The 15,268-nt window shown below is 39.6% G+C and overlaps 1 protein-coding gene across 1 annotated transcript in view; it reads right to left on the bottom strand.

The window, feature by feature from the left end:
• LOC149305630 (nudC domain-containing protein 1-like) overlaps positions 1 to 15,268 on the bottom strand; it is a 70,369-nt gene that overhangs the window by 23,420 nt on the left and 31,681 nt on the right. The window contains exons 5-6 of the mRNA XM_089477259.1: positions 8,879 to 9,067; positions 2,917 to 3,121 (exon numbers count right to left, since the gene is read on the bottom strand). Coding sequence (XP_089333385.1) covers positions 2,917 to 3,121; positions 8,879 to 9,067 — 394 coding nt within the window. The remainder of the gene's footprint in view (positions 1 to 2,916; positions 3,122 to 8,878; positions 9,068 to 15,268) is intronic.

A 15,268-nucleotide genomic window follows, 5' to 3' on the forward strand; every position in this document is an offset into this window, starting at 1 on the left:
TAATACAGTGCTCAAACAAAAGGACTGGGCGGTGGATCAAGGCTACAATGGTTTCTCAGATCCATTTGAGGCTTTTTTCATATGACAGAGGACAATAACAGAATATCCAATTTAATATTAGTTAAAGGGACAGCATATTTTGTATGCCTTGAAACAAGGAGACACAGAATTGGACAGCAGATAAGAAAAAGATCAGCATTCGAGTCTACCCATTTTCCCAATGCAGAGACTCAAATCAGTTGTTGATCTCGTCTTAGATTGAGGATCGCTTTATGTTTATCCCATGCATGTTCAGATTCCCTCACCGTATTAGCCTCTACCACTTCTGAAGGGAGGCTGTCTCATTTATCTATGAACCTCTCTGGAAAGCAAAACTTTTCTCCTTCTTTGAAACAAGCTTCCCTCCTGTACATTGTTAGAAACATTTAAATGCATAAAGGGATCTATTGCATCTCCTCTATCTCTTCTTTCCTCCATGCCGAACATATTGACACCATTTAGTCTTTTGTAGTCATTTTTATCCTGTAAACCATCCGCCATGTTAGTATCCCTCCTCTGAACTGTAAACCAGTTTTGATAAAAACAGGTTTTTTTACCCATATCTCCACTTGGTCTCTTTATAAACATCACCCGAAAGCAGGACATCTTTGTTTGAGGTGCACCTAGGGGTTGTTGATAGTGGAGGGGCAGGATGCAGGTCCATCATGAGCCTTAGATGCCCACCATTGCTTAATGTGTTGAAGCAGAAGGATGGGATGGGACATTGTGATGCAGCAATCAACCTCAATACCTAATGAGGTCATCAAGTAGGACATGAGATCTGAACGAGCTACTTTCATTTTACAACTCAGTGGACTGGCTCATGATCATGAGACTCTAGGGCAGGGGTGTCCAACCTGCGGTCCTCCAGCTCCTGCAGGACTCCATCTCCCATAATGCTCTTTCAGCTAAGGGGCTGGCTGAGGAGTATGGGAGATGTAGTCCTGCAGCAGCTGGAGGGCTGCAGGTTGGACACCCCTGCTCTAGGGGTATGCTAGGTCCTTATCTCATAAATGAGGCATAACAAGCGGTTAACGCCAATGATTTTTTATTTTAAAAAGGCAGACAAGAAGGATGAATAGAACATTTGTTTTTTGTAAGATTTCTTACGCGGAGCCTTGAAAAGAAACAGATAACGGCACAATGGAAGAAGAATAGGTTGGATAAACTGTCAAGCAGAATAGACTTTTTTTCTAGATAAATTGAGAGGAGATATAATGTATAATATATAAAAGAGCATTTGGCAGGGAGATCAGAGCGCTACACGGCCCAACAAATGCTTTCTAAGGACTCAGCACTGTGAAGGCAATTGGAGAGATCCTTCTACATTATACATTTTTCTGTAGCGGATCAGACAACTGAGATACAGAACCCCTGCTTCCCAGTCGCTGCGTGATCAGCAGGCAGGCGGATCAGGGCGAACTGAGTATTAAAATAATATATATATATTTACACACACACATTTATATATATATATATATATATATATATATATATATATATATATATATATATATATATATATATATATATATATATTACACACACACATATATATATATATATATATATACACACACATACATAAATACAAAATACCCTGATAAAAAGACCAATGTTTCTACTGTAAGGGTAGCTTTCTTTTAAAATGTGACTATGATTAACCTATATATAATGAAGGGTCTGCTTCAAGAAGAAAGCCGTGGTGGATGGACTTTCATTAATCTATTCCCCTAGAGCTCAGTGTTTCGTGAATACCAGCCACATGAGGGTTAAACTAATTGGCTCATGTTTTACAATGAAATTTTTCGAAATTTATCATTGATTTTATCTTCAAAGAAAAAACGTTTTGCAAGAAAAAGCTAAAGAATTCTCTACTCTGCAATATTTTCAAAAGGGCTTTTAAGCCATTTTTGATGTGCTATACCTCACCTCTTATTAAGAACAGAAGGTGAGTAAATAAATTCCAATTTCTTCATAGAAAGATAAACAAATCCAAAGCTTCTATCGGCAAAAGGGGTCATCGCCCTTTGCTGTATTTACACAAGTGCTCTAGTACAAGTGTTTAGAAAGAAAAAACAATCAATTCCATGCTTCATGAGGTTTACTTGCAAAAATAAAATGCGCAGTGTATGTGTCTGTGTGTAAGAGAGAGGGAGTGTGTGAGAGGATGCAACTGTGAGAAAGAGAATGTGACAGAGAGAGGGAGAGCGTGTGAGAGAGAATGTGGAGAGAGCGTGTGAGAGAGAATGTGGAGAGAGCGTGTGAGAGAGAATGGGGGGGGAAAGAGAGAAAGGGGGGGAAGAGAGAAGGGGGGGAAGAGAGAGAAAGGGGGGAAGAGAGAGAAAGGGGGGGGAGAGAGAAAGGGGGGGAGAGAGAGAAAGGGGGGGGGGAAGAGAAAATGGGGGAGGGGAAGAGAGTCTGGGTGCTCTGATGGTTTCAGATTTTGGCTTTTGTGCTGTAAAGAGTTGCAGCAGCACCCCCTGTGCTTCTAATGATGATTAATTAACAGTTTCAAGACTTACTTGGAAAAGCGCCATTTTAGAGATAATAAACTCAATTAAACATTTTGTTCATTGTGGTAGAATTGAGCCACTCCACATCCATCCTCTAGCATGAATCGTGCCAGTCTCACTTGAACTACTGGGCACTCGCCAGACACCTCTCTAGCTGCCTGCTGGAGACACCCCAGTTCAGTCATGGCGATATCACCTTTGAGCGTGATATCCTATGCAATGCAATCTTTTTTGGCATAACAGCCAGTGGTAAAATTTTACTAACGCATCAAACATCTGTTTCTCCATTTGCTAGGACTACAGAAACTGAAGTATTTTCTAAAATTAAATCGCACCACGTTCCTGGCTTCAGAAACCTTACCTCCGGTTATCCTTTATAATCCAAACACTGCCGTCACGGTCAATAATGGAGTACAGTTGTCCTTTCAGAAACATGTCCTCTTTTAAACAGATAGTAATATGATCCAAAGAAAAAGCAACCTTGATATCTTCTTTGTTCAAACCTTCAGGGAGCTGGAAGGTGAGGGTCACATCATCTGCGGTCTGCTGCCAGTAATAAAGTGGTTCTATACAGTTAAATTAAACAGGAGTTATGATTTATTTTTTTTAGATCAAAAGCAATGTATGAGAACGTGTAAAATTCTTAAAATGGTTCATTTTAGGCTTAGTGGTTCTATACAAGGGATATAGCACTTAAACGCAGGTCTGCCCCAAAATGCCAAGCAATCTCTTATTGTATATTTGTAATATATTGTGTTTTGAAACGCTTAAGGTACTTTAGACTCATTCATGTTCCCTACCTCATGGTTGCGTACACATTTGTCAGTGGTCTATTATACAAATACCTATAGGACCAATATGAGTCACACTCTGGTGAGGTCATCCATTGAGATCCGAGGAAATGAGCTTTCACCTAAAGCATTGGAATGGGTTCTTTACTGTAAGAACAATAACAATACAGAATCCAATACTAACAGAGGTTGTGATGCCTTTAAAAAATAAATTGTTTAGAAAATACAAAGTTAATTATAATTTGTTGATCAAGAGAGAAATCTGGAAGGAACATCCTTTTGAGATTCAAGTTGAAACTTCTTCAATGTGTTTTTTTTTTGCCTTCTTCACTGAGAAATCAACAAAGACACAATAGTGTAATAAATTCAACCACAAGTGACATGTAGTTGTGTATAATGCACTCACAAGTGTAGCATGGAAAAGTGGCTCATCAAAGAAATGATGAGCCACTTTCCCATGCTACACTTGTGAGTGCATTATACACAACTACATATCACTTGTGGTTGAATTTATTACACTGTTGTGTCTGTTTATTTTTTTCACATGTTTATGCAAACGTGTAGGATATATTTATATTTTTATTTCACTTTTTCACGTGACTGGTGGTTTCTTTATACTTTATAGTCACTGAGAAATCAATTCAGATCAAGAGCACCCAAAGAACACCAAAAATCGGGCTCAGCAGACCAGGAAAACAGCAAGGGCCAAATAGTCAGAAAGGTGCGAAAACGTTGATGTGACACCAATCCACACAAAGAGCTGCATATGCAAGTATCACAACAGTTGCCTGACCTGGCTATGGATGGGTGCCGACAACCGACCTGCGAAACGCCAAAGCAGCCTAAGCGCGCAACGCAATATCAGAGGTTGATGGTGGCCAGGAAAGTAGGTCCCTGAGGGAAAACATGTCTTTTGGTCTCTATTTATGATGCACATATAGATCTTATTCATGACTTATACCTTTTTCATCTTTAGAAGGAACATTATTTCGAAGGACCATTTTAAATTCAACAACGGTGTTTAGTCATGCGGTTAGAACATATTTTCCTTGGTTGAACCATACATAGCATCTGGCTACCAAAAGTGGATCAGTTGATTTCAGTTTTTTTCATAAAAAATAAATAAATAATCAAATGCAATAATATGTTCTTCATTTTGAGTGATAAGTAGGTAATGGAGGTATATCATCTGCATAAGTTAAAGAAAAAAAAAAAACTTTCAAAACAAGTAATATTCTCCCATTATACGTGTTAAAAGTGGGAGGAGGAAACAGTCTATAAAGAAATACACTAGGCTTGGCAGATACACATTCTATTTTCAAAGAGATTTCTCAGGACACAAAACCTGCACGTCCTAACAACCACTTTGCGCCAATGTGTAAATGGTGTGTGTCAGGAAACCCTCATAATAACCTAATGTGCCAGAGAGGGTTCTAAACTCTAAAAAGAGAGGAAGTGCATTGTATGTATTACTGTTATAAAGAAAAGGATTGAAACTATAAATATGTTAAGGTTCCAACACTCTGCATGCATAAAAAGAGGTATGACAGCTCAACAGAGACCAGGGAGCTACATAATGGTGTGTCCCACCTATGGTGTGTCCCAGCTCGGGAGCGCCTAAAGTTTTAGACCTATTGGGAACCAACAAAACGTGCATCACGGGCCTCATCAGCAGGATGCCGTTGGTATCCCTCTAGGCACAACTGAGCAGTGAGGTCCTCTTCTAGACTCACCTTTACACTTGGAGTGGACCCCAAGAGATAACAATAATATCACTTAATTTACATTAATATATACTACGCAGGGCAAGCTCAGACTTTCACGTAGGAAAAACCGGTCAGGTTGGGAACTTTAAGATTCACAATGAAACTGAAATGATTAATCGATTAAACCGTTGTGAATAAAGTCCAGTGCTTATTAGCAGCCGGTAGTATCAGGACAGAAAAGTGATTATTGAGATGCCATAGAGATGTATTTATTCAGTAGCTTCACAATCATCCCATTTAAATTCTTCTAACCTTTCTCCCGACTGTAAAAATTAATACATACCTACAACTAAAGAAATAAACTATATATCAAAGAGGGAAGTCATCTTATAGCATGTCGGAAAGGTTTTCTTTTTTCTTCCCATTAATGTGTGAAAATAGTCTTAGAAAAATCAATATTCTTCTGCTTTAGCAACCCCACACGCATTCGCACATTTTCTCACACCTCTGCTGCCTCTTTCCAACATAATCTTTTGGATGGGAACGTAATGAGACACACTGACTCCTTAATGAGGAGCCCTACTAGCAAAACCAATCTTGAATGTATAGTTTAATCCCTCTAAAAGACAGAAGAATGCTGTGTGAATTAACTGCAAAGTTGTTTTAATTAGGAGGGGAAAAAAAAAAATAGGAAAACTGAAATTTTAATAAACTAAATCCACACCAAAACTGCATTAGAACTGAAGGGAAAAAAAGCTACTTACTCAATGGGGGACTGACAACAACAAAATATAAATAGGTAGACTTATTTATCAAGAAAAAAAAAAGTAATTTCATGTTAAACTATAAAGTTTGTTCTCTGTATACATTACATTTGGGCATTTTCCATGTTCTGTTGTAGCACATAGGAACAGCAAGGACCTTTACAGATTGTGGTTTATTCACAAAGGTTCTATGATTATCTCTCCAAACTCGCTATACATTAAGATTCACCCGAGTGAACTTTTCCTGTAAGAAGTCCTTTGTTGGCCCTGGATAATGCATAAATAATCCACGGACATTTCTATAAAACGCTCTTCACTGATTGTGTAGGGTCAGTTCAGGCTTACTTCCAGCAGGAGATTGCCAAGGTTGGCGCTTCCTAATGTACGGATGGTGAACATATGGCACCAGTGGCACTCCAAGGTCTCTGTTGTGGCTTGCGGCCAGGTTACCGATTGACCGGTGTCCCCTACTCTTTCGATGGAGGAACAGGGCCACATGACCATCATGGATCTCACACGTGTAAATTCTCTCCATTTAAATTGTCCATCTATAACAAGGATATATTTCTACACGAGGTATAAGCCCAAGGAGACTGTAAATGTTCCAAAAACTAGCCTTTGATAACACACAACTTGCTGTCTGCTTAAATGTACGTTGTGAACAATAGTAAAAGAAAGTACAAATAAACCATAACCACGTATGCCCACCAACTAATGCTAGGAACAGGAACTCACCATTCAACTAAAATCCCCTGGTACAGGCAGCTGAACCCCATGACCCATCTGCCCAAGAAGTTGAGTTGTACAAGGGCTATACTCCACACCGGATCCCCCTTTACCAACCAAATGTTACAGCGCATTAAAATGTTCAGTTGCCAAATCGGGACGCGGCCGTCCGTTGGGTAACTAACAGTTCTTGGTGAAACTCTGCTCAGTGTTCAATGAGACTAATCTCATCGAATGTCCCATCAAGAAGGTTTTGGTAACCTGTGATGCCAAATGGACAATTATACTTAAAGGGAATCAACATGATAAAGGGAGAGAGTTACCTAAAAGATGAAATACCACCACAACAAGAGGACATAGTTTTAGGCTAGAGGGGCAAAGGTTCAGAAGTAATATCAGGAAATATTACTTTACTAAAAAGGGTAGTGCCTGGAATAGCCTTCCAGCAGAAGTAGTAGAGGTTAATACGGGGAAGGAGTTTAAGCAACCATGGGATAGGCATAGCTAGATAAAAGACAAGACCAGAGACTAAGGAAAGTATTCAGCAGTCAGGCCGACTAGATGGGCCGAAGGGTTATTATTATCTGCCGTCACTTTCTATGTTTCTAATTAAACTTTTGGAACAGAATGCAACATTTCTTTAGCTAAAAGGCAAAATTCTCTACCTTCTCTTCAACACTTTACTAGTATATAACACTTTATTTAATCCTTGCATTTTTCCACATTTACAGGCTATCCCCATGCCTTTTATTATGTATTGAAGCGTCCCCTTTGATGATTGATGGCCCTTATCATGAGGATATCATGCCCATCCGTTTCCAGATGATTCTAGGTAAACACAGAATTTCCTTTTAACATATAAAAAGGAAAGGTATTCTTGAAAACTCAAATCTACTACCCATGAGAGATGAATCAAATTCTCCATTAGTCAACTTAAAAAATTGTACTTTTGAGGTTTTAAAGAACAAAAGAATTGCACTAGCAAAGAATGTATGTATTTTTTATACATGCACAGAAGATGTGAGGGATACAACAAAAAGTGTTCTTTTTGTTACCAACCGCATAGCTACATTTATCTAAATTGGCGTAATCGGTTCCAGCGATGACCGCCATTGTCCGTATAATTGCACTGTGAAAAGAACTCCCCAATTATACAGTCACGGTGACATCACTACTCTAGAAAGATTAGCAATTACCTAGTATTACAGGTTTTATGTGCAAAAGCGTTAATAAAGACGGGCAGTCTTTCTGAAAGATCCTGGTGTAATAAAAAAAAGCTTTTTAAAGAAATATTTCATATTCCCAATGAGAAAAACTAACAATATCATCATCCTTTTACTCCCCTGTTGTAATGTGTTATTGGGAACACATTTTTAAACTATCCAATATATATTTAGCTCATTCTAAAGGCATTAAGTATACTAATACTAGAGTCACTGCTGCTATCTGCTAAAGAGACAAGCGACTTATTCACTAAAGGGAGAGCTGTTAGGAGAGTTTCAACTCCTTAACTTCACTATACATTATGAAGGCTCATCCCCAATAAACTTCTGCTGGAGGAAGAGTTCGGCTGGACATGTATAATGCATACAATAAAACCAACGGAGGTCCCGTCACCCATTAAATTATACATTATGAAAGGCCAGCCCAGCCCTTCTTGTTGGAAAAATTTACCATGATAAATAGTAAAGAGAGAGATTTGAAGCCACAACCTAATCTACAAAACACCCTGACTCTTTATTACACAGCTTGTGGTAACCAATAGACTGGCTCAGTTTTAATCACCCAGCCGGATACCCTGATGTATAAAACTCTATGAAGAAACAGACTTCCTTAGGAATGCCATAAAGAATCTTCTCCGTGCAGTGTTTGAACTGGGAAAGTCACCCAAAATAAGACACTACTGAAAACAATGGTAGCCACCAGGAAGTTTAATGGAATAAAATGAGATAAAGCCAGGTTTTTGTCAGCACTAACCTGCATTACTATATATATCACTGGAATTTACGCCCAAGAAGAAACACAATTTTAACAACGGGACATCAGCTTTAACCCCCCCCTCTTTTATATATAGTAGTAATTCTTATTTTTATAGATAATATGTCTTAAACATGTGAAAGGTACCTGCTTCTTTATAATCCATAAATCTCCATAATCACACAAGGGGATAGTCCATACCAACAATGATTTAATTTGCACACACAAAAAACCCCATTCAACTACATTTATTTTATGGTTTTGTATTGATTGAGATATTTTAATGGCCATTGATTTGCATGTTTTTTTATTTCTTGATTCACATGTAATCTAATACATATCCTAAATTTGTAGAATACCTTTTTTGTCATCTTCTTCCATTTTCTCTTCTTGAGATCCTTCGAGTTGATTTTCCTGGTCCACAATGAATTTGAAGGGCTTGTAAGAGATAATCATCAGACCAGTTCCACCTGGTTCAATAGCTGCATAATGAGGAACAGACTTTCCACGAAGTTTTCTACGCCTTAATATTTCATATTTATTGTCCTCTATGAAAGATAAAAATGTAACATTTTATGCAATACCATTAAAATCTAAACTAATCTAATAACCAATTATTCTGGTAGAGCTTTTAGTAAATTGCTCAATTACAACACCTTGGGAGCTTTGAAGAAAAACTAATCATGGCTTTAAATCGTTTCCACAGAACCCTACTGTGCGGCAGGTGCAAACATATTATATGGAAAAGGGGACGGAGAACAAAATGAATTGTTAGCATGTCTGTTGTATCGACAAGTAATTAGTGCTGAAGTAAGATTTTGCAACCAATGCATTAAATGGTGTTTAATCAACAAGCTCTGTGTGAGAGGGACAAAGAAAAATACACCTGAAAAATGAGAAAAATAGAACATTCTATTTATATGGAGCATTAAGGAAGCTTGGGGAGAAGAAGAGTAGAGTGGTTGGACCAAATTGGATGGACAATACCACTGATTCGTAATTTTGTTCTCATTACTACCCTAATTAAGATATCCTGATGCTTTTTTCATAAACATCGGGCATGCTGGGGAAGTGTGTTTAATAAAGAGACAATGTAGTGGTTAAGGTTAAATGAAGTCAAATGCCCACACATGGCCACTTCCCAGGGCAGACTATCTAGACCTCTCACTCTTCGGTAGAAGTGGCTTTGCTAGGGGTGGATAGATCTATTGTATCTATTGTACTGCATAAAAACTGAGTTTGAGGTTGAGAGTTGAGGTTTCACATACTTGATAAAGCCTGCCATTCATAATGTATAGTTAAATCAGTACAATATCCTCAGAAGTTGAGTTATACATTATTCTGGGTCAGCTTGACCCTTCACACTAGACAAACATGTCAAGGTTAGCCTTCTAGTAAATAGACACCCTATAACCTATGGCCTTGACCATAAAAACAGCTGGACAATACCGCCCTAGATTAGACGGCCATCAAGTCAAAAAGGTCCATATCTTTCAAGCAACTATGGAATCCATGTAACGTTTATGCTGCAAAGTTCTGATCCACGGACCCCTCATAGTTTTTAACAGTAATCACACTTGTTACAAGGTCCAAGCTTTCAGGGGGTGATCAAATCTAACCAGTTCTAATCTGGTCCCTACTTTTATTATTCAAGGAACAGTGCTCTTTCAGTAATTATGATTCTCTAGAAGCCTGCACTGCCACAACATTAATTGTATCACAGTGTTCTTCCCTAGTTAGTCACCTGCTTTATAATCAGCGTTTGCTCGGTTTGAAATTTCCTCAGTCAAGATCTCAAGCACCCTTCATCTAAATGTATTTTTAGCCAAGCATTATACCATGAATATGTACGCATCATACAAGGCTGACCATATTTAGGGCTAGCCTCGGAGAGCTTATTCTACATAATGTGTAGCTAAAATCAGATAGATGACTTTCCATCACCATTTATGTATTAAGCAGGGACAGCTCGGCACTTATTACAAAACTAGCTCATTGGTGTTGGCTTTTATAACACAGAGCCAAGGGAGCGACATCTAGCAGGAAGACAAGTCATACAGTTTCCCCCAAACACTTCTTTGAATCTTCCAGGTGCTGCAGCTGGGTGCTCAAAAATATTTGATGTTTCTGTTCCTAACTGGCCAAGGCTGACTTGGCCTACTGTGGCAGGTGTGGAGTGATGGCATCCTCTCTGCTGCAAAACTCATGGAAACATAGAAAGTGACGGCAGATAAGAACCTTTTCGGACAATCTAGTCTGCCCAACCTCTGAATACTTTTCTTAGTCCCTGGTCTTATCTTACATTAAGCTTAGCCTTTAGCCTATCCCAGGATTGCTTAAACTCCTTCACTGTATTAAGGTCAACCAACTCTACTCGGACAACCGACAGCTCCATGCATCCTTGAGAAATGGTGATATGACACCATATCTGGAGCTCTGCAAATCCAGGTGCAATTTGGCAAGTTACCAGTATATTTGTCATTTGTCCCATTGCTACCTAAAAATAGTGGTAAATACTGAAGAGATAGCCTACAGAGCGTTACCATGCTGATGCCACTCAAAAAGTTAGACTAATGATATACAGAGTATTACTACTTTATTTCGGTTTTTTTCTTCTTTTGTTTATTTATTTTTTTAAACATTATACCCCAAATGCCACTTGTTACTTTGCAGACAACACTATCGAATGCAGATCAGATGCTGTTATTTTTGATCCAAAGTGCACATACGCTATATTTCAGTTAATACTTTTCTCTTTCTTTTACACCCGACAGGTTAATTCATATTCAGCCAGGAATGTGAAGCGACTACATTCGACTGAATAATCGCCATATTTTTTTTTTCGTAAATGGTTGCTATAGTGATGGAAAGTGTCTGAATATTTTTTAAGTTGTTATGATTTGGCTCAGAACTGGAGAATTCTATGTTACACGTGAACGCCTTCTGTTATGCTAACAATTGTGGGAGGCTATCATACAGAATCTGTTACTGTTAACAGATACCGCTAAATATTTTGAGCTATTTTTATAAAGCACCTTAAAAAAGGTTACATATTTAATTCTCTAATTTAGTTGTTTTTGTAACATTTACCAGTTCTTATAAGGTAAAGCTGCAGAATATATATATATATATACTTATTTACTGCAAAAAAGACACACATTTGTAAGAGCCAAATATCAGAATATCTGTAAAGATTTGTATTAAACAAAATTGGAGGGGGCAGTGGTAACACTATAAAAGTAGATGGTTCCACTATCACTGGGGCAGACACCAGTGGGTCTTGTTATGGAAGCGAGACATCAAGCCTGACCCTTTTTACACTTGGTTGACCAGCTAACTAAATAAAAAACCAAAGGGTAGTAACCCTAGAATCTCCTCTGCTTGGACTACACTGCCCCCCCAACACTTAACGGAAGGCATAAGAAGGCTGTTGAAGATGGAAATCCTACCAGTGACCTTAGAAGTTGTTACTGTAGGCTATTACACTGTCCTGTTTACAACCATACCTGGGACCTTTCCATATTTTGCCTGGAAGCTGATGGCTACACCAGGTGTGTGTGTCGGTATTTGACCATGGCCACTCTTTACTTAAATTCCAACAACTTCCAGCCTAATCTCGCCTCTTTTTGGTCTGTTGGTTGCCAAACATAACCCTAGGCATGGCCCAGTCATTTCTTAATGTAAGTGTAGTCAGTATAGAGCAAGAGAGGGAAAAGGGAGGTCAGTCAAGGGAAGGTTTATAGATGTGCCTATAACCGATGCATAAAAAAACAGGATACAAGGGTAATAGGATGTAGGGCTGCATCAACTAAGAAATAGACAATGAAAATCATTGTCACCGATTTTCATTATCGATTACTTGAATGATCGATTTACTGTATGCGCTGCAGGGGACCTGGATCCTCTTCTCTGGCAGCTGGCGGACATCTGTGCGATGTACTTCCGCCGGGGCTTCTATGACGGACTAGTAGCGGCATTACATGACCTTTGCAGTGCTCTGTCACAGAAGCCCCGGCGGAAATGCCAGGTAGGAGCAGTGGTTGTCTAGACACCAGGGGGTCTGGAGCGGCATATCAGGGGGGTATAAGGCATATCTAGAAGGCAGAGTGGCATATTAGGGGGGGCAGAGTGGCTTATCAGGGGGGGTATAAGGCATATCTGGGGGGTAGAGTCACAAGCCTGCCAGGAGGCAGATTGGCAAATAAAATTACCGTATTTGCTCGATTATAAAACGAGGTTTTTTCCAAGTTTATAATCAGACCTCAAATAGGTCTGATTATGAGACTAAGATCCAGATCCCCCGCAGCGATGTGTTATGCCCCCCCAACTTACCGGTGCTTCTGAGTCCCCGGTGCTTAGTCCGGGCTGCGTTTAGAGCTCTACACGATACAATCGCGTAGAGCTCTACACACTTCCCAGACTAAGCACTGGGGACTCAGATGAAGGGGACCTGGATCCTCCTGTGTTATGCCCCCCCCCTCCAACATACTGGTGCTTCTGAGTCCCTGGTGCTTAGTCCGCGCAGCGTGTAGAGCGTCTACATGCTGCCCGGACTAAGCACCGGGGACTCAGATGCAGGGGACCTGGATCCTCCTGTGTTATGCGCCCCCCCCAACTAAGAAGCACCGGTAAGTTTGGAGGAGGGAGGGGGAGGGAGTGTTAAATGGGGGGTGTAAGGCATTTCTGGAGGCAGAGTGCTCTGTGAAATGCCTTTTTAACCCCTTTAATGCCACTCTGCCTCCTGAAATGCCTTTTACCTCCCTATATGCCACTAAATGTCAGAGTGGCATATAGGGGTATAAGGCATTTCTGGAGGCAGAGTGGCACATAGTGGGTCAAAAAGGCATATCATGGGGCACAGTGGCATATAGAGGGTTAAAAGGCGTATCATGGGGCACAGTGGCATTTAGAGGGTTAAAAGGCATATCATGGGGCACGGTGGCATATATGGGGTATAAGGCATTTCTGGGGCAGAGTGGCAAGCCTGGGGGCAGATGTGCATAACTGGGGGGGCAGGTTGGAAAAAAAAAAAGGAAATAAAAACAAAATATTGATTTATGAAAAAAAAAGAAAAAGCCTGAATATAAGACAACCCTACAGGAAAAAAGTTTTACCAGTAAATGTTAATTCATGTAAACTACATGAACAATTTTTTTTTAAAATAAAAGCTATGATTGAGAAAAATATTAAAAAAAATTTTTCCAACCTGCCCCTATGCAAATCTGCCCCCTGGCTTGACACTCTGCCCCGGAAATGCCTTATACTCCCTATATGCCACTGTGCCCCATGAAATGCCTTTTAACCCTCTAAATGCCACTGTGCCCCATGATATGCCTTTTGACCCCCTATGTGCCACTCTGCCTCCAGAATTGCCTTATACCCCTATATGCCACTCTGGCATTTAGGGGGTTAAAAGGCATATTATGGGGCAGAGTGGCATATAGGGAGGTATAAGGCATTTCAGGAGGCAGAGTGGCCTATAGATGGTTAAAAGGCATTTCTGGAGGCAGAGTGGCATTAAGGGGGTTAAAAGGCATTTCACAGAGCACTCTGTCTCACGCCTGCTCCAGGGTGCCTGCAGGATATCACTTTGTTTTGTTCTGGACAACATCCGCTGCAATGTCAGGGAGCTGGTATGTGGCTCCACAACCCTAGGTGCTCAACACCCTGGAGAGTGCAGTCGCCCTGCACATCTCCGCTACTGCGCAACACCTCCTGTACTCTATCTATGGGCGCTCTGGGTCATTACAGTTGTCTGTATGGGCCCAGTCCCCGACATGTAGTTACCTGGCTGAGATTTTAATCCCTTTTTGAATACTGCTTCTTTTGGCACCATGGAAGAAAAAAAAAATCCTTGATCAAAAGCAGTGGTCTACCTATTTCTTGAGCACCCAGAGATGTTAACCATGTTGCCCTGGTACATTATCTATTTCAACTTTATTTAGCTATTTAATTTAAATTGATTTCAAATGTCTGCCTTTTTAATGAGCTAAGAGTTTCGCAGGCTCTCCATTTCTCATTTGATCTCCGTAAAATAGTACCCTTAATCAAACTCCACCGCCATTCTCTGCTCTGAACGCGGGTCCCCCAACCTGACTGCTTCAGCGGTATATAACAAAACACAATTGCTCAGAGTGAATCATTAGATACCTCATAAAGAAGCAGGATGCACGGGGTCAATGTATAAAACATAGCTATTAGTTCATCTCTAAAATCCACTTTATGTTGGCATACTGCGGATTTTACTGATGAATTACAAGCTACGCTTCATACGTTGACCCCGTGCATCCTGCTTCTTTATGAGGTATCTAGTGATTCACTCTGAGCAATTGTGATTGTGTTTTATCTACTACTGCTGCATTTTTTGTTAGTATCTTTGTATTAACTCTCTTTTTTTTTTTTCCTTCTTATTTCCTGATCGACTGCTCTATTAAGCCACATAGGTTATCATTTGCTTCTTTTGTATTTGTTACGTGCAACAAATATATATGTGTGTGTGTATAATTGTACCCATCAATATCACGCAATGTGACTAGAAATGAAAGAACTAAACTAGTTAACTAGGGCAGAGCTTTTAATCAACCAATGTGTTTGATTTGCTGTATCTGCTGCTAATGGGTGCAACATATATATATATATATATATATATATATATATATATATATATAATCAGAAATATATAGTTAGATATTTTAGACTTGTGCATTCGCATGAATTGCAAATGTACCTCATTCTGGATGAAAATGAGC

This window comes from Sceloporus occidentalis, unplaced genomic scaffold, assembly GCF_023333645.1.
Source record: "Sceloporus occidentalis isolate IW3139 unplaced genomic scaffold, rSceOcc1.0.p SCAF_11, whole genome shotgun sequence".
NCBI classification, from domain to species: Eukaryota; Metazoa; Chordata; class Lepidosauria; order Squamata; family Phrynosomatidae; genus Sceloporus; species Sceloporus occidentalis.